This window comes from Leucopleurus acutus (genome assembly GCF_964270905.1).
Source record: "Leucopleurus acutus genome assembly, chromosome: 3".
Taxonomy (NCBI): Eukaryota; Metazoa; Chordata; class Mammalia; order Artiodactyla; family Delphinidae; genus Leucopleurus; species Leucopleurus acutus.
Window position 1 is genome coordinate 96,422,626 of NC_139145.1, and position 20,756 is coordinate 96,443,381.

Genomic DNA, 20,756 nt, shown 5'->3' on the forward strand with positions numbered 1-20,756 from the left:
TCTGGACAGGGTGCTGGGATTGGGACTGGAACTTAGTATTTGACTACAGAATTAAGTCTCCTTAAAGCTGGGTTAGAAGGGTTGTCTTCTCTGAAGACAGTTTATGAAGTCTCCCTATATGTGCCTTCAAGGACATTTTTTGGTGGTGAGGATAAAATGGAATTCGTTTTACCAAAATATTTTGAAAGCTATAAAGAGATATTAAAAATTTTGTCTTAATTGGAGTATAAATGAGAAAAGGAGCCATAAGGGCCAAACGGATAACATAAATGAATGAAGCTGTCCAGGTATAAGACATTTGTTTAGGGGAGGCGACTGGTGAATTGGAGGTCATATCCTTCATCAAAAGGAACCAGTGCTACTTAGATATAGACAATTGTGACCATGTGGGAAGTGGACCTGGTGTTTTCAGATCGTCTGATTCTTCAAAATAAAAAAAAGGAAGAAAAAATTTCTTCTTAAAATTATTTTCTCCAAAACAGTTTTAAGTTAGATGACTTGGAGGAAGAAAAAACCCAAAAGAGGAAAGTAGAGGCAGAGAAACCAGGAGTAAGAACAAGAAAATTTCTGTGGAAGATTTAGGCTTATGGTGTTTTTGAATAAAAGTAATGAGGAGGTAGTATTAGCCATTTATTAATTCACAAATATATTTTCAGAATATGTCAGGTAGAGTGCTAGAAAGTAGGGATACAGTTGTTAAGTAAAACACCCCTGTGCTCATACTAGTTTATGTTAAGCATACACTAAGTGCCAGATACCATGCTAGATGTCTAATGTAGTCTGGGGGAAGAGGTCTAGAACTAGGGAAGAAGGTGGGATGAAGATTAACAAGTTTTCCAGGTAGGGAGAATTGCTTCATACCAGGCTATGAGGTGAGAAAGCATGGCAAATTCAAGGGCTAAAGGAGGTTAGTGAGACTAGGGTGCAGAATAGAGACATTTAAGATAAATTGGAGAGGTAGGCAGAGATCAGATTTTAGTCATTTTATCCCAAGAACAAAAGTGAGTCATTAAAACTCCTCAAGGTACTAGCTTCACCAGAGGCTATGAGATGGGGCCAAGGCATATGTAATTGAAAACTTGGAGAGGGATGGTCATCTTGATGTTTGTTAGAATTTGAAAAGCATTTCTCAGAGCCAGTCCATACATACAGAGAATCATAACATTTTAGTTATGTGGAACTCATGAGGAAGTAAACCATTGATGATAGCTGCACTAAAGCTCCTAAAAACTTAACTTGAATAAAACAATTTAAAAATGGATTTAATGTCTTACTGAACAGAATATTAATTTTTCATGGTCACTCAGGTTATTAAGAACATTCACTTACCATAACCTTGGGAATACTGGAAAAGAATATTGGCTTTTATACTAAAAGAACCTTGCAAATGTGAGTTTTGAGTACTTTTCCTACTGTCAGACAGCTGGAAATTTTGAAGGCAAATCAGAAGGGCCAAAAAAGGGAGCATCTCCTGGCTGAGTCAGCCTGGTTGAGTAGCCTTCTGGGAAGTACAACCCAACATTTCTGCTTATGTTTCATTTGTCAGAACTTTTAGCTAATAGCCATACTTTAGCTGCAAGGAGTTTTTGCTGTACACTTTTTTATACTTTGTAGACCGTAACATTGGGATTTCTGTTACTAAGGAAAAGAAGACATACTGAGTTGGGTGACCAGCAGTTTCTGAGGCAGCTGTTACATACAGCTGGTCTTTAATTTCCCTTCCTTAGTGTTTTTATCTTTCCATATCTCTTAAGGAAAAGCTTTATGCAGTTCTTATATTTTTACCTATTCAGCTTGGCCATTTTATTGGCTGAATATTAGATATTTTATTTTTCATGCCACTGAGTGTTTACTTACTTGCCTGTTTTATATGCATTTGACTTCTGCAGCTTTAAAATTTCCTCATCTTCGTACCTTTTACTACTTGAATATGAGATACCACAATATTGAATATTAGTGACACAATCTGGTGGTATTGGAAAAAGTTATTTTTGTTTATTAACATTTCAATTTTGAATTAATTTCAAATTACAGAAAAGTTGTAAGAATTTCAAATTACAGAAAAGTTGCAAGAATAGTTCCTGTAATATGCTTCTGCCTGGATGCACTGATTTTTAGCTTTTTGCCACATTTCCCTTTTATTCTTTCTTTTTATACATATATGTTTATATACATGATATTTATGTAATATGTATTTATTTTTCCTGAATAATTTGAGAGTAGGTTGCAAAAATCATATCCATTTATGCTTTTAAAACTTCAGTATATATATTTTTAAGAACCAAGGAATTCCCTTATATAAGCCCTGTATAGTTATTATATTCAGGAAAATTTACGTTAATATAATACTTTAATCTTTATTCTGTATTCCAGTTTGGTCAATCATCCCAATCATCTTTCAGTACAGGGTTCAGTCTAAAATTGGATTTGGCTGTCATGTCTCTTTAATCTCCTTTAATCTGAAACAATTTCTCTTTCTTTGTCTTTCATGACATTAGCATTTTGAAGGCTATAGGCTAGTTATTTTATAGAATATATTTCTCAATTTAGGTTTGTCTTATGTTTACTTATGATTTGATGCAATTTATATATCCCCTGCACTCTGCATCCCCTGGCTGGAGGACGGTGTGAGTGATGATATGTCTTTCACAAAGGTATCAAATCTGGAGGCTCATAATGTCTGTCTGTCCCTATTGGTGATATTAGTTTTGATCACCAGGACAGGGTGATATCTGGTTTTTCCACTGTAGTTTCTAATTTATCCATTAATACAGCTAATAAGCAATTTGTGAGAAGATACTTTGAGACTGTGTAAATATCTTACTCATCAAACTCTCCCCCTAGATTTAGCATCTTTTGATGATTTTTGCCTGAACCAGTGTTTTCTATGATGATTGCAAAATGGTAATTTTCTAACACTGCCACTCTGTCCACATTTACCAGTTGGCATTCAGAATTCTTTCAGCCTGTCATCTGCCATCTGTCTGTCTGTCTTTCTACCTACCTACCTATCATAAGCATGGACTTGAGGATTCCTGTTTTATTTACTAGGTAATAATCCTTTACTGTCTGTTTTGATGCTCAAATCAGATTGAGCTGATGGAAGCCCCTTCAAGTTGGCTCCCATATCCTGTTTTTTCTTCTTTTCTCTTTACTATTTTGCTTTTTGGCACAGCAAGCTTGTTTAGGTTCATCCGGTGCCTTCCCTGTCCCAGCCTTAGAATCTGCCATTTCTCAAAGGACTTCTAGTTTACTTAGTGTGGATTTGTATTTAGGAATCAAGACCTGGGTGCTAGGTGATTGTAAATTTAAAATTTCAAAGGGGATATATTTACATTGGTTGATAAATAGCAAATAAGAAGATACACTGCCATAAATACAAAAAAGATATGCAGAGGGTCATTTTTTTGTATCATTGTTTGTGGTATCAAAAGACTGGTTCATCTTTGAGGGACAGGTTGAAACTATGGTGTATCTACAAAATGGAGTATATGCAGTTGCATGAAGGAAAGGGGACTGTATCCCTACACTGCTATGGAATGACCTCCAGGATACAATGTGTGTATAATATGACATTTATATAAGATTCTAAATATGTTAATGATCATTTGTGAAAAGGGAATATACATATACTCTTACTCATAATTTGCTTATATTGAAAAAGGGAAAATAAGTGAAAAACTTAAAAAAATAATTTCTGAAGGGGGAGAGAGGTCATGGTGTAGAGGAGACAAGGATGGAAGCTGGATTTTGATGATAACTTTGGTAGCTCAGGTTGGATCCAAGTAAATAATAAAGCAACATTAGGTCAAAGTGAATAAAAAGCAGTTCCTAAAAATGAAAAAAAAGCAAATGACCCTAATTAAACAAAATTAGTGACCATACAGAAGTTTGGTGATCAAAACTAATATCACTAATAAAATATCACTATTTTAGTTGGCTTCAAAGCAGTAATTTGATAGTAGGGGTGAGTATTCCCTGAAGGCCAAGGAGAATTGTGAAGAAATCTTAACTTTTAGTTAAGACATCTTAACTTTTAATTAACATTGTTAATCAATGTTATTGCTATTTTGAAACTGTTATGTATATTCTAAGATAAAGCAAATAAATAATTTTATTAGTGTCATTTGGAACCAAGAAACTCAACCCAAGTGATGGTATAAATATAAAATCAGAGAAGTAAAAAACCTACAAATTTGACTTGGAATTACAGTGTAAATTCTTAATTCATTGTCTCTAAAAATACATGTATCCTAGCTCATCTTATTAAAAAAAAAATCTTAAAAACAATGACCAATCCAGTAGTAATAGGCTCACCTAGTACTCAGATTGCAATTTAATTTCCAGCTTAAACAGAAGCAGGGATTTTTGATGAAATGCCTGAGTTACAGTCTGAGGCAAGAAATATATAAGATGAGCGTGGTTCATCTCATCAGACCAGAAAGTGAGGAAGCTATCAAAGACGACTTGAGGTCTTGTGAAAAGGATTCAGTAGTAAAGGGTTTCCTGTTCGCTAAAGAGGGGACAATTTGGGCATTAACAATGATAATGGATTGTTAAAACTCATCAAATAACTTCAAATCCATGAGTTCATAATGAGACTTAGAAAATTACTGGTCTACTTACTTTGAAAGGATGCTAGCAATTTAACTCATTTTGAAAGCTGGAAAAGAAGGAAAAGAAATGTAAGTGCATTTCCTATATGAACTGTACCTCAAAGTTAACAAATATGGTGAGGGAAATTTTCTCCTTATAGAAGAACTATTCCACCTACTAGTGAAGAAATGATATAATGGGTAAATAAAGAATGATATAATATCACCATTTTACTGCCTCTAAATAAATAGTGGATGAATTCCCTGTAGGGGTTATGAGGAACTGTATAATGGAAGGATAAGGCTGAAAATAACCTGCACACACAGATCAAACAACCTCATACAAAAAGAGACAACCAAACATTGTTTTTTCTAATAGAAGTCCACAACAACTCTTAAAATACATTCTTGTCAAGAAGAACTGAATTTAAATCTGAGCCTCTAGATCGAACAGTTTACAAGAAATACAAGGGACAGAAAAATCTGTGCAATAATACCACAGAGATGCAGTCAGTAAAATCTGGAAAGCAGGAAATGTCTGCAGGAAAAACTGCCTAACTTATTCTACAAAATAAATTGCAAGGGGAAAAAAAAAAGGAGAGGGAACTGTCAGGTTAATGAAAGAGACTTAAGAAATATGTGATTCAGTTCCAGTCCATGAAGAAACAAAATCAACTAAAGAGATAAACTAAACTGGATATTTAATACTATTTAATAATAATATCATATTTAACATTAAGGAATAAGTGATTTTGTTTTAAAAATGATACTCATTTTGTGGGTGTTTAAAAATAGGAGTTTTTTTGTTGTTTGTTTTTACATATGAGTACTAAAGTATTTATGGATGAAATTTTAACATGTTTGAGATTGTGTGTTTGTGGGAAGCTGGATTATTTGAAACAAGATTGGTATGAGTTGTTAATTGCAAAGCTGGTTGTTAGATAAATGGTAATTCATTATATTACTCTTGTTTATATTTGAAATTGAGCATAGAAACAAGCTTGAAAAGAAACTTTAATTTGAATTGCTATTTTATGTTTAAATGTTGTATTTCTACTTAATTTACCCTAAGAAAACTATAATTTTATCAAAGTACCCATAAACATGATGGTGGGTTTTTTTTTTTTTTTTGGTAAATTGAGAAAGATGAGGAAAAGAATTCAGTGTTTTTATTTTTTTAATAATCTACCACCTTATTACTGTTGGGCTAGTGAGATTTAATATAAGTAATAACTCTTAAATGGTATACAGATACTTATGTTGTATTAAAAAATCAGTGCTATTGATTACTACCTAAATAAATAAAATGTTAATTGGAGCTTAGAAATATTTTTTATAGTCAAAACTCAATTTGTGAATTTTATGTAAGACGTTGTATCCATATATATCTTTGATTTGTTTGCTTATGTATACATTTATCCACCCACCAAACATATATTGAGCCCTTCATTTAGTGCTCAGCATACAAAGAACAAGTAAGAATTCCAGGAACATATGGTAGAATACCGAAGGTAGGATACCAAAAAACAAAACTACAGTGATTATTATATGATGTGTGGCAAGATAGTAATAGGTACAGTATGCTGTGGGAATGCTGAGGTAAGCCTGATTTAATGTTCAGGTGATTTAATGTTGGAGTCAAGAGAGATTTGTTGGAGAAGTACCCATGAAGTGAGGCTCAAGTAGAAATTATATAGTGGGGGAAAAAAAAGGGAAGTAATTATGCAAAAGCAGGAAGTGGGAAGAGAAACTCGCTCTCAGAGAATTACAGGTAGTTTGCTATCACTAAAACTAAGGGTTTATGTGGGAAAGTGGCTGGAGATAGGTTGGCAGAGACAAATTCCTGCACCTCATAGGTGTTTGACCTTTGTTACAGAAACACTGAAAACTTCTCAAGTTAGGCCATGTTTAATTTTTATTCTAGAAAGAGCATTATGAGCAGTGGCTGTCTAGAAAGAGCATATGCAGCAGTGGGCTGAAATAGAATTACTTCATTAGGGAGAGGCTTTTCACCTATTTTCGCTCAGAATTTTATGTCTGAATATAGATTCTCCCCCCGCCCCCGAACCTATATATATTTTCTCTCAATTGTTAGGATTTCCTTTTAAAATAAATTATGTAAAGCATTTACATGGTTCAGAAACTGACAACTCATTTCAATCCTTGTTCCCTCTACTTTCTTCTTCCCCTCCCTTTGTAGGTAACCATTTTTAATTTAATTGTTTTATGCTGTCATTATTGCTTTTTTCAGAAGCATAAACAACTATGTGTAAACATTTCCCCCTTCATATACAAAGGAAGCATACTATAAACACTTTTGTATCTTGCTCTTTTTACCTAACTATATATCCTGTAGTTCATTCTATGGAAGTATGTAAAACATTCCTTACTAATTCTTTGTCTATTCTTAATCCTGCTATAAACAACTAAATAAAATAAATACTTTATACTTTTAATACCTAAGGTGAAGACATTCTAATAATAAACATATGCCTTTAGAGTAGTCTAGGCTCAGGCTGTTAGCTTATCTCCAGCCAACTTTTGCCTAGAGAGTATGAAAGGAAGATTCCTACATTCACTTAAGAATTTTGATTTATTAACAAGGAATTTTGACTAGCTACTTCATGACTAATCAAGATATAATTAATAATATAGGCTCATGATAGTTCCCAAATTCAGTCATCCGTCCATTTACTTTTCAGGTATTTACTGAGCGCCCACCTGTGTAAGGGATGCTGGGAAAAATAAACAGTACCCTCAAGAAGCTTGTAAGCAGTTAAAATGATACCCCTCTGCTTAATTCTTCTTTCCTAAGGGATTAGTTCATCTTCACTTTCTTTAAATGTTCCCCGATTACTGTACCTGACTTGTTTGTATCTTCAGTGTTGTGCATACTCCTAGTTCAGTTATCTTAAATATGCCCAGTGTGGTATTTATTGGTTGACATGACTGTCTCTCCATAACAGGTTAGAAGTTCTTTTAATGGTAAGGACTTTGTCTCATCTCAGTCTTCCCAGTGCCTAACGAATGAAAGTTCTCAGTAAGGTTTATTGAATAAATGAAAAATGTCTCTTGCCTAGTGGGTTAAAGGAAAAATAAAATTGTGTCAGGAAAAATATCTTCTCTGATATTCTTGTTGAAATTTCAAGGGATCCAAGTAAAATACAGTATGGTAAATTTTGTTTTTGTTTTTTAATTAAGACACTATGCTGTTCTTGAACCAGGTGTCTAGAGGGTAGAAATTGTGGCAGAAATGTAGAAAAACATATATTCCACTAGATTCCCAGATTTTAAAAATAGGCATATGTTTGTTCACACCTTAAGCATTTTAATTTATATCTAACTTTTGGAATCAAAAGTCTTCTTGAAAACTTTTATGTCTGTGTTTCCATGTAGAAACTTCTCGCTCTCGAAAAGGAGAAATTACTTTTAGGAAGGGATTACTTTTTGATATTGCAGGATTTTCTTAGAGTAATACCTCCATCTGGTGGTATTTCTGAAAATTACAGCAAGAGAACATGAAGCTTGAGTTTTGCTGTGTGTTGGTGTATATTATATTACCGGTTGTTTCTCATGAAGCCAGATGAAATTACATCAAAAGCTGAGTCTACCATGTATTTCAAAAATTTAATGCCCTGATTTTCAACAATTCAAATGGAAACACCAAGTGAACAAATGGCCTTTTGGATAATAGTAATTTATACAATCATTTATTTAGTACAGACCATCTCTAGACTACTTTGGACTGAAAATAAGTACTGGAGAATGAGATATTCTCATTGAACTATTAATTGCTTTCACATGTGTGTGTATAGAGGCTAGGAAAGATTTGAGAATTTTCTATTTCAGATTTATTACTAAGGAACCATAAAAGATTCAATAATTTTCTCAGAGAAGCAATTACTGATCTTATTTTTTAGTAAATTGTATTTTATCATAGTTTAGTGGTAATAATTTACATTCCCCTGAGATGATAGAACATAAAATGTAAACCTGAAAACAAGTTGAAACTGTAAATTAATTTGTTTTCTACCTTTTGCTATGAGAATTTTTAACACATTTAACCTTTTCTTCACAGAATTCATTCTTTATGTCTACTACATCAAATAGCCTTTTAAAGATAGGGACTGCGGCTTAAACTTTTTGTTTTCCCAACTTTCTAGCCCAGGATTCTGTACTTGGTAGGTTTTGTTCATTATCTTGGAGGAAGATTGTGATCTGATTGCTTGTGTTTTATCCCAAACTGTACTAAATCTATCTAGTATGTCAGTTATTACCAGAGATTAACATTAATTCCTTTTCTGTTTGTTTGGTTATAGACAGTTGACATATGAACTAAACAAGGTTTAATGATTTGGGGCTTTTTGCTGAGTTAAGAAAAACTAAATTTTTTAATGAATTTTGTTTGAAATCTGTTTATTTTCTAATTGTAGCCAGTCGGATGATGATTCTGGGTCAGCGTCAGGCTCTGGATCTGGTTCAAGTTCTGGAAGCAGTAGTGATGGAAGCAGTAGCCAGTCAGGTAGCAGTGACTCTGACTCTGGATCTGAATCGGGCAGTCAGTCAGAGTCTGAGTCAGACAATTCCCGAGAAAATAAAGTTCAAGCAAAACCACCGAAAGTTGATGGAGCTGAGGTAATAAATAAACTATCCAATGAAAGGTAGATTTCTTGTATTACTTTGGGAAAATTTATAGCTTTAGTTTAGAGCATTCTTAATCTAGCTTTTAGAAAATGTTGATTTCACATATTAAAATACACTTTAAGTGATTCTCAAGCTTGTGGTTCAGTATCTGTGGGCTGATTGGCTTGGAAGAGAAGCAGTCTGTAACTATATGAACACATACAAAACTTTCTCTTTTTGAGGCAGAAATTGTTGCATAAACATTCATTGTCTCATGGATAAAAATGTAAGGCTTTGTGAGGTCTTTTTGTTAATCTTACAGTGTGATCTCTACTTTCAAGATCTTCAGAGGAGATACTTTATTGCAAACAGGAGACTTTAATAGAACTCTGCTTCCTTGAAGATACATGGTAGAATCGGCTAAGGGCCATTCTGTTTAAAAAAGGCTATTACAAGATTTACTAAAACTTGTCTATACCTCAGAATAGTGTACAGTAGTGTTACTTAGAATACCAGTCATGATAAGATGCTTGGGCCAGAATATACATACATCTTCCTTCATTCAGGAAGTCTTGCTACCAAAAACAAACAAAAACAAAAAGTCAGTTGAACTAAAACTGTGCTTAGTTGATTTGCATTCTGACTCAAGCTCTTCATCTTCACCTCACACCAATTAAAAAAAATAGCAGCCGCACTTTGAGTAGCACTGGTGTCGTATATTATCACATCTTTTTTGAAAATAATAATCTTAATACCAAAGAACATATTGATTGATTGTCTGTGAAACTCAAAACACCATAAATTATTTATATACAACTAAAGCTCAGCATTTTATTTTAATTATATTGCAGTAATATTGTATTATGTATAATGTAAGAAAAATAGTCTTAATTTATTATTTGGAGGCAGTGAAAATGTTGGTACTACTTTTCAATAAATTAACCTTTTTCCAGTTTTCTCAAAACTTTGTTCTTCACTTGTTTATATTTCTATTATAGTTTTGGAAATCTAGCCCTAGTATTCTGGCTGTTCAGAGATCTGCAATGCTCAAGAAGCAGCAGCAGCAGCAACATCAAGCTTCATCTAATAGTGGATCAGAAGAGGTGAGTTTTCATTGTGAAAACTCTTATCTGAAAACTAGACATGATATGTAATCATTTATGTAGCTATTTATGAAATTACTAGAAACAGTAAGGGTTTTAAAAGGATAGGAAAATAACTAAATTTAAATATGTGTATCAATAGCCTTGAAATGTAGACATATTTTTATCCAAATTTCCTCTTGTTTCTAAAACAAACAACAGAAATTTGTGTGCATTTGCTCATCACAGCAAAACTAGAATAAACTAAATATGAATACTAGGAAAATACACATACACAAACACACACATGTATGCACTCACATATATGAAGAAGTACCATACTGTTAGATCATATTTGTACAGAACATTAATAAGAGAATTCTCAACATGTTTTTAAAAGAAGAGGCTGCAACTGTAAACAATGTAGTTCCTGTGTGCACATGAGCACACATGCAGGTATGTTTGCACAAAGACATTCAGGAAGAACTGTAGGTTTCCCCAACTATCCGAAAGTAGAGTGTTCCTTTCCTAATCCAAATGGTGTAAAGCAAAGAAGCTGTTTCCTTAGGACACATCTTGCTAACTGTTGTGCAGAATAAACGGAGATAAAGCACAGATGCTCACAGACACAGTTCAGAATTATGGCAGCTAGTGCTGAGATGCAGAGTGTAGTTCCCAGGGAAGGAGCTTGGAGGTGCTGTTCTTGCTGCTCCGCATCCTTGCTGCCTCTATAACAGCTCTCTGCAAAACAAATGCTGAATGCTGTTTTTGCTTTTTGCCGGTTTTTGTAAAAGTAAAAATTCTCTTTGGATTTTTTTCAGTTAGTGAAAACAGGTACCAATGAAGGTTTTTTGTAAAAGTGAAGTGGTAGAAATTGAACTTTCAAAGAGTGGGGGATATTTGTATATCAAAAACTGCCTGATGAGGAAGAAAAATATTAAATGAAAATTTGACATACCAACAATTAGGATTCCTTTTTGAGGCCATACTAGGCAACAGTAATAGTCTCCAGAGCCAATAGATTATAAGATTTTATACAAAATGCTGGCATTGTGATGTTTACCTAATTTCACTGGCTGTTACATATTTGCAATAAAAATGTTATTAATTACTTTATGTGCTAATTAATGGTATAAACATAACATGAAAAAAGAGCCTTTATTATTAAAGTGAATGTTAATAAAAAGTAATAAAAGTAGTAAAGTAATAAAAAGTTAATAAAAGTAATAAAAATGTATTATGGTTAAATTCTAATCATTAATAACATTAACTTTATATATTTTTCTCTACAGGATTCTTCTAGCAGTGAAGATTCTGATGACTCATCGAGTGAGGTCAAAAGGAAAAAGCATAAAGAGTATGCCGTTTTGTTCAACTGATTACTTTTATATCAAGAAAATCCTAATGATTTTGTATTTCTTCCTTTATGAACAATTGTTGCCAAAAGTGAACTTCTTGGTTCATGGCATTTTATTAGGTTAATTTAAACCATTAATTTTTAACTTTTATCTTTCTGTGACAACCTGAGTTTTTTGTGCCATTTGTTTATCTCCTATAACCCCTCTCCTCTATATATTTTTAAACTTCAAAGATCTTCTTAGTCACAATATCAGAAAATCTTGATAACTTGAGAAACCTATATAGGAGTGTAGGGACCAACAGATGATAGATTTTAGGTGATTCTGATGTTAATAGCTATCCTTACTATTTATCTGCACATGAAATTTACTTCTTCTGTAGAACTCATTTAGAAACTCACTGTAATTTCTTAAAGATCTTGACCCAGGAAGTGTTAAGAGTACCTCAGATCTCAGTTCCGATATTTTAGGTGGTCTGAGTTTTTTTCCTCTTGTTTCTCATTGTTCCATTGTCTTGTCTCTTATTTTTCTCTTTGTCTTGGGTATTCTGCACTTTCACTTTGGTGCATCCAGCTTTGGATTTGTTATTTATTTATCCCACTTTATGCACTTTATTTTATGCTTCTTTAATGTGAAGATTCATGAGTTTTACTAGTTTCTGAAAATTCAGTCATTGTATCTCTAGGCATTTTCTCTTTCCCATTCTGTAAATCTTCTCTGTTACTACAGTTAATAGATATATATTGTATCTGTCTTACTGGATCATATCTATTGTATATATTTGTTGGATCATCCATCCTATCCATGAATCTTACTGTATCATGTTTTTTATCCTTTTATTGCTATGCTACATTCTGGCTGATTTCTTCATATCTGTCTTCTGTTTTACTAAGTGTATTTTCAACTACTGTGTCTCATCAACTGTAACTCTTCCACTGAGTTAGTAATTTCTGAACTTAGCATGGGTGCAAGCAAGAATATTTTAAAACAAAAGTAATTTGGGATGATGGATAGATTTGGTTGGATATAAAAATCATAATATTTATTATAAAAATGTAAAACGGAGACTTTCATATATGCTGGCTGTTGCTATTGTCTAATGTGCAAACTCTGAAAAAAAATCTCAAGATAAAAAAATCAGCTTCTCTATTATGTTTTTTATCATAAACGAAATTTTATCATGTGTGCTTGCTTTTGTAACCCTTAACACAGTCATAATTGATGCAAGCCATGCAGAGCAATGGAGTAGCACAGCAGCTGTGAGACAGGATGTAGTGTATATGTAAGAACTTAATGTGTATCTTTCATTTGAAGTTTATATTATAGCAGAATATTAACAGTGCATCCAATATTTTTTTCTTTACATGTTAATTGGAATTAAATAGACTAAAAATAGTAATAAAGTTAAGGTAATAATTGGATGTTGGTTAAGATGGAATTTTTTGTTTGTTTGTTTTTGCATTTTCTGATACCTTATTTTAAGCTTCTTGATGAATGTGTTGTATTTTAAAAACCATTTTTGAAGAGTATGTTTTTAAAAGTCACAATCTCTAGAAAATTAAAGGGATTAGAATCTCTTTTTGAAATGGCAAGTATAATAATTATACAAGGTTTTCAAAATTAAACACTGTGACTCTTCAAATTAGCATACTGTGTTTTCATCTATACTAATAATCAAAATAGATCCACTTAATTTGCCTTTCATTGAGGTATAACTAAATAATTAACAGAAAACTATGGAGTTGGAGAAATCTATGAAGAATATTTTCTAACATTTTTCTTATTCTATAGACATTTGAATATTTTTATAATGGTGAAAGCAATATTTTTGATATCAGCTGGAATGTAATTTAGCCTGATTATTTTTATATCTTATCAGACATAATTTGCAATATGATAAGTACGAATAACATCCTTTATATATTTTACATACAGTGAAGATTGGCAGATGTCTGGGTCAGGATCTCCATCTCAGTCTGGTTCAGATTCAGAATCTGAAGAAGAAAGAGATAAAAGTAGTTGTGATGAAACAGAATCTGATTATGAGCCAAAAAACAAAGTTAGAAGTAGAAAACCTCAAAATAGGTAAGTATAGTATGTTCTTGGTTTGATTCTGAAAATTGTTGGTTACAGAAGGTATTCGTTCTTTTTCTCACAGTTTCTCAAATCTTGTTTTTATGCCAGTATTTCTGTAAAACACCTCTCTCCCCTGGTCTTCACTAGATCTAAGTCAAAAAATGGAAAAAAGATTATTGGACAAAAAAAGAGACAGATTGATTCATCTGAGGAGGAGGAGGAGGATGAAGAAGACTATGATAATGATAAAAGAAGCTCTCGTCGACAAGCAACTGTCAATATTAGTTATAAGGAAGACGAAGAAATGAAAACAGATTCTGATGACCTACTTGAAGTCTGTGGAGAGGATGTTCCTCAACCCGAGGAAGAGGAATTTGAAACAATAGAACGGTTTATGGATTGTCGGATTGGGAGAAAAGGAGGTATTTTTTTAAAAAACATTTATTTTTTGGTTGTTTCAGTAATATTTATTAAAGTATTTCTTGAAGGTTTTTCAACTTTGAAAGCCAAGAGGGTGGATTTTTTTCTTATTTGCTATAAAATATACTTTGCTTAGCCTGAATATATTCTTCCCAGGAAGTATCCATTTGATCTCATCATACGTTGCGGATATTAGGGAATTTTTAACCTGTGCGTTTGAGTTTTTCTGTTACCATGCCTAAATAAATGGTTGTTTTTAAAGTATTTTCAATTTGACATATGGTTTGGTTTAAAACTTCTTTCTTCTATCTCAAATATGTAAGTTACTTTTTAATTACCTTGACGTACATTTTTTTCCTTTCAGTTTTTTTAAGACATAAAATATATGTCTTAATATATTAAGACATATATTAAAATATATGTCTTAATATATGTATATATAAAATATATGTCTTAATATATGTATATGTCTTAAAATGTATGTCTTAATATATGTATATGTAATATATGTATTATATATATATGTAATATATGTATATGTAATAATATATGTATATGTACATGTATATGTATATGCATGTATCACGTTTTTTTAAATCCAGTTATTTGTCAAGGGACACTTATGCTCTTTCCAAAGTGTCTTAGCTATTATAAGTAATGCTACAGTGAACATGGGGGTGCAGATATCTTTTCCACATAGTGATTTTGGAAATGTAGTTTTCAAAGATGATTTTTAGTTATTTTAATTTCCAATTATTAATGTTTCAGTTCTCAGTTGTCATATATTGCTGTATGATCTCATGTGAGCTGCTGTCCTTCTGACCTTTTTTTTCTAATTTTAAAACCGAGGGAATTAAATTAGATAATCTTTCTGTTCTAGAATTCAGAGTTTCTTTTATAAATGTGTAATATAATTTCCCATAAATTCTTATATCCTGTTTTTTATTTAAAAGAGCATATATTTTTCTATTTATATTCTTGAATTTTTGAGTTGAAATGCTTCTATAACAGAATTATATGGAATGTATTTGTGCTTTTTTTTTCAGCTACTGGTGCTACTACAACCATCTATGCAGTTGAAGCAGATGGTGACCCAAATGCAGGATTTGAAAAAAACAAGGAACCAGGAGAGATCCAGTATTTAATTAAATGGAAAGGATGGTCACATATCCACAATACTTGGGAGACAGAAGAAACCCTTAAGCAGCAGAATGTTAGAGGAATGAAAAAATTAGATAATTATAAGAAAAAAGATCAGGAAACAAAAAGATGGTATGTTTTATATTAGAGTTAAAAATTAATGATGCTTAACTTTATTTCTTTTTCAGTTTCTTCATTATTCAAACTGATTCACATGATGAGTGGCAAAATGGGAGATTTTGTGCTACAGATGGTGTTTGGGGGATGGGTTATTGGGGGAGATTTTTAAGTCTGTTCTTGGATTAATAATCTTTCAGGTTGAAAAATGCTTCTCCAGAAGATGTGGAATATTATAATTGCCAGCAAGAACTTACAGATGATCTCCATAAGCAGTATCAAATAGTGGAGCGAATAATTGGTTAGTAATAAATGATTCTAATTAAACATTTATCTTTCCATGCTTGAAGTCATCTGAAAAAAATCTTAAATTTACTGCTTACACATCAAATACAGTTGCTTGCTCTTACTGTAATAATAGGGGCTTCCCTGGTGGTGCAGTGGTTGAGAGTCCGCCTGCCAATGCAGGGGACACGGGTTCGTGCCCCGGTCCGGGAAGATCCCACATGCCGCGGAGTGGCTGGGCCCGTGAGCCATGGCCGCTGAGCCTGCGCAACGGGAGGGGCCACAACAGTGAGAGGCCCGCATACCACAAAAAAAATAAAAATAATAATAATAGAGCATTGTAAATCAGATGGCTAATTTTTACTTGTATAGCTTTTAACCAAGAATTATTCCTTGGATAAGATTCAGTGTAAAAAGTAAAATAAATACCTGATTTATCTCACAGCTCATTCAAATCAAAAGTCAGCTGCTGGCTATCCTGATTATTATTGCAAATGGCAGGGCCTTCCGTACTCAGAGTGCAGCTGGGAAGATGGAGCTCTCATTTCCAAAAAGTTTCAGGCATGCATAGATGAGTATTTCAGCAGGAATCAGTCAAAAACTACTCCTTTTAAAGACTGCAAAGTAAGTATTGTTTGCCATTTTTAATTATTGAAAATATATTTATGCGTCATAAATATTACAAGCCTACATAGAGAGTTGGATCCTGATTTCACATAGGCTAAAGGAGAGAACTGCTTGGATGGTAGGTCTTACAGGAAATGATGTTCCTGTAATTGCTATTCCATCTTACATGTGGCACTGTCTTTTAGCCTTGTTGAGTGAATCTGTATCAGAAAGATAATAAATTGGTGGTGGTAGTTGTGGGGAGTGGGTTAGGGAGATCAAAAAGGGAAAATTCCTTGGAAACTAGATGTATATGCTTGATTTAAAAGGTAGTGAAGGACTTCCCTGGTGGCGCAGTGGTTAAGAATCCGCCTGCCAATGCAGGGGACACAGGTTCGAGCCCTGGACCAGGAAGATCCCACAGGCCACGGAGCAGCTAAGCCCATGCGCCACAACTACTGAGCCTGTGCTCTAGAGCCCGTGAGCCACAACTACTGAGCCCACCTGCCACAACTACTGAAGTCTGTGTGCCTAGAGCCCGCGCTCCACAACAAGAGAAGCCACCACAATGAGAAGCCCGTGCACCGCAATGAAGAGTAGCCCCCGCTTGCCACAAGTAGAGAAAGCCCACACACAGCAATGAAGGCCCAATGCAGCCATAAATAAATAAATAAATAAATTTATTTGTTTATTTATTAAAAAGTAGTGAATATTTTCCGTGATGGTAGGAAAAGAGGGATGTCCCCATAAGAAAGTATCCAGGACTACCTTGCCTAATATAATATCTTTGTACTTAAAATTACTATTAGTAATAGTTTGGGGTCTGTACTACTAGAATTTGTTTTCTTATTACAAGATGGAATTAAATTCATAATGGTAATTTAGAAATCAGAAATCAAATGGGAAGTTAAACCAGTTTTATGGTTTATTTCTAGGTCAGTGCTGGAGCAATGGTTAAATGAATGAGTTTAACATAGCTTTTGCTTGTGAAACATGTGAGACCCAAGTATTTCAGTAAGAACTTATCTATCATTTTATTCACAAAAGAGAGCAAAATATTTTACTTTACATTGTTACAGTAATAGAAAACAGTCTTCTTTGACTGAATCCTCAGATATATTTTGAGTCATGGAATTTCTGGGCTTGATGATTTGAAATGAAATTTTAAAATTTATGGTAAAAGATAAAAGATCTTCATCTTTTAATATGATTTCTTATGTTTAAGAATTCTTCATATTAACATTTATTTCTACTAAAGGTTTTAAAACAAAGGCCAAGATTTGTAGCCCTGAAGAAGCAGCCATCCTATATTGGAGGACATGAGGGATTAGAATTAAGAGATTATCAACTGAATGGTTTAAATTGGCTTGCTCACTCTTGGGTCAAGTAAGTATATTTTGAATTGTCTATTATAGAGGGTAAAAATTTTACAAATACAGGGTTTGGAAAAGATTTCTACCAATGTAAAGAATAAGACCCTTTGGTGTTTATATGCAGGTCTTTGAATTTCCAATTATATAAACAGTACTTATTACATATTAAGAAGAAAGAACCTTTTGATCGTTGCAGTATTTAAATAAATTTTTATTGAAATTGAAATCAGAATATGTATACATTCTGTTTCACAGTAGTTCTGGACTATTTCTCTTCCAGTTATTTCTAATATCCATTTAGGCCTCTATTTTTCTTTCCTCTCTCCTATGTCCCCTACTCTGTTCTTGGCAATAGAGGTGACTGAGGTGCAATTTTTTAAAAAAACTACCATAGCTGTAGTTTTATCTGGGCTCTACCACTTGTGATGGGTTGTGTTCTTGTCTGCATATCTGATTATAGGTAATGCTGTTAATCTTTTAGCTGCTTCTGGTCTAAAATGATAAACTCTTCTCTTACACTATTATAATGGCCTTGACATTTATTATTTATAGTTAATATAAGTGGCATATTATACATAATACTATCAGATTCATCTTATTTAACTTCATATAAACTTGTACATGGATTATGTAAAAAGGTTTCTTGTAAATTTGAATCTATTGCATACATGATTTTTGTTTTTAACTTTGTAGAGGAAATAGTTGCATACTCGCTGATGAAATGGGCCTTGGAAAAACAATACAGACGATCTCATTTCTGAACTATTTGTTTCATGAACACCAATTATATGGACCTTTTCTATTAGTAGTACCACTCTCCACTCTCACTTCCTGGCAAAGGGAGATTCAAACATGGGCTTCTCAAATGAATGCTGTGGTTTATTTAGGTGACATCAACAGCAGAAACATGGTAAGTTGTTCGTCACAAATATAGAAATTTAGACAAACTTGTCTTTGAGGACACATCTTGATTTGTCTTTATAAAGTCTTAGTTTCTAGCATTAAGCTTGCCACACAGTAAGATTCAATACGTGTTTGACTGGCTTAATAAAAATTAATTTTTGGTTTAGTGTTACTTTTTATATATTTTTTCCTGCCTTATTGAAAGTTTCAAATATACATGAAAGCCTACAGAAGAGTATAATAAATTACCATGTGCATAGGTCCAACTTCACAATTTTAACTCCTGCCAGTTTTGTTTCATCTGTACCTCTACATGGTACTTTCCCCCCAGTTATTGTGAAGCAAACCCCAGACATAATATTTCATCCTCAAAAAAAAAAAAAATCATTTGTGTTTCGTCAAATGAGAACTTCCTTCAGTAAAAAGTGTATATTAAAAATGTGTCTTTTTTTATAGAAGGTTTTGATATGCTGGAGTATTTATATTTTATTTATGATAAGATCAATGTAGCTTGTTGGACTATGTAAAGAATAGTTAAAATTATTTTATTACCTAAACATATAGACATAGTTTTTTGTGTATTTTGAATGGATTTTATTTTAGATATTCAAGTAACAGTATACTTTTTTTTACTGTTTATCTTAAAATTGTCTTTGAAATTTCTTGATAGATAAGAACTCATGAATGGATGCATCCCCAGACCAAACGGTTAAAGTTTAATATACTGTTAACAACTTATGAAATCTTATTGAAGGATAAGGTGTGTATTATCTGTGTTTCTCTGTTTGGTATACATCAGTTTTTCCTTTACCATATGTTGTGGATAGGATGAGAAGATAACTTAAATCAAGGGTCAGCAAATTAAAGCCTGTGAGTCAAATCTGGCTTATCTGTTTATTTCTTTTTATGATCCTTGAAGTAAGAATGATTTTTACATTTTTAAAGTGTTGTAAAAACAAGCCAAAGAATATGAAACTAGTTTGGTGTAGTGTCTGTTGATTTGTGAAGTCTTTAAAGAGGAGGAAGATACTTAACAGGATTATGCTACCACTGGGTAAATGCTTTATACCTATTATTTAATTCTTCATAATTATTTTATAATATATTGCTGTCCCTATTGTGAAGAAAAGTCAATTCTCAAGGAAGTTAATGAACTTGCCTAAGGTCATGCAACTATTAAGTAGCAGAATCAGGTTTGTCTCTAAGTCAGAGACCCACGTTTATATTATTGGAGATATACAATTCATAAAAATTATACAGTAAATTATAACTACACTTGGAGTAAGACACTGTTCCAAATATATTTTCTCCAAATTAACATTAATAGAGGTTTCTACTGGGCTTAGGCTTAAAAATCTTCTGTAAAATTTTTAAATGATACTATAGTTTTATTTTCAATATGTAAGCTGGTAAAAAAAACTTTCATTTTATTATATTATACTTTGTTTTTCTAATGGCTCAGTTAGTCATGGAAGGAACTTTATTTTGCATGTTGAGTTACTTGATTTGAAGATTCCAATAAATCTTAGAATAATACATAATTTTTATCTGAATATTAGATATAGGTTTGTTTTTAAATTTGCCCCATTTTAATGTTTCTCTTGAAATATTAACTATGTTTTTCTGTTCATTTTAAGGCATTCCTTGGAGGCCTAAATTGGGCATTTATAGGTGTAGATGAAGCACATCGATTAAAGAATGATGATTCTCTTCTGTATAAAACTTTAATAGATTTTAAGTCCAATCACCGTCTCCTTATCACTGGAACTCCTCTGCAAAACTCCCTCAAAGAGCTCTGGTCTTTGCTACATTTCATTATGCCAGAAAAGTAAGATAAATTGAGATATACAATGTTACTGTTAGTTTTGTGTGCTAAGTTTAGCAGGAAAATAATTAGTGTAGGTAATAAGGTCAGAAGGAGGTTTTATTGTCCCAAACATTGGACCAGGGATTATTAAGAAGAAAAGAAATGGAAATGGGATGGAATATTTCATGTTTGAAATAATACTTTAATTTTCCAATTTTGTAAATAAGCTTGAGCCACATAAATTACAACAGTTGATTTTGCCTGGGTTCAAAATATACCTTGCTTAAAAAATGGAAATGGTATCATTCTTAGTACTTAACAGTAGCAGTAACAACAGTAACAAGGTGCTCTTAGAAAATTCCATTTTCTAA

At 32.7% G+C, this 20,756-nt stretch overlaps 1 protein-coding gene across 5 annotated transcripts in view; it reads left to right on the plus strand.

Moving 5' to 3' along the window:
* CHD1 (chromodomain helicase DNA binding protein 1) overlaps positions 1-20,756 on the plus strand; it is a 75,327-nt gene that overhangs the window by 16,709 nt on the left and 37,862 nt on the right. For all 5 annotated transcript variants that reach the window (XM_082836047.1, XM_082836046.1, XM_082836044.1 and 2 more), the window contains 12 exons: positions 9,029-9,230; positions 10,217-10,321; positions 11,593-11,657; positions 13,594-13,743; positions 13,882-14,156; positions 15,201-15,426; positions 15,612-15,712; positions 16,142-16,320; positions 17,561-17,688; positions 18,369-18,585; positions 19,249-19,338; positions 20,216-20,406. In XM_082836047.1, the coding sequence (XP_082692173.1) occupies positions 9,029-9,230; positions 10,217-10,321; positions 11,593-11,657; positions 13,594-13,743; positions 13,882-14,156; positions 15,201-15,426; positions 15,612-15,712; positions 16,142-16,320; positions 17,561-17,688; positions 18,369-18,585; positions 19,249-19,338; positions 20,216-20,406 (1,929 nt within the window). The remainder of the gene's footprint in view (positions 1-9,028; positions 9,231-10,216; positions 10,322-11,592; positions 11,658-13,593; positions 13,744-13,881; positions 14,157-15,200; positions 15,427-15,611; positions 15,713-16,141; positions 16,321-17,560; positions 17,689-18,368; positions 18,586-19,248; positions 19,339-20,215; positions 20,407-20,756) is intronic.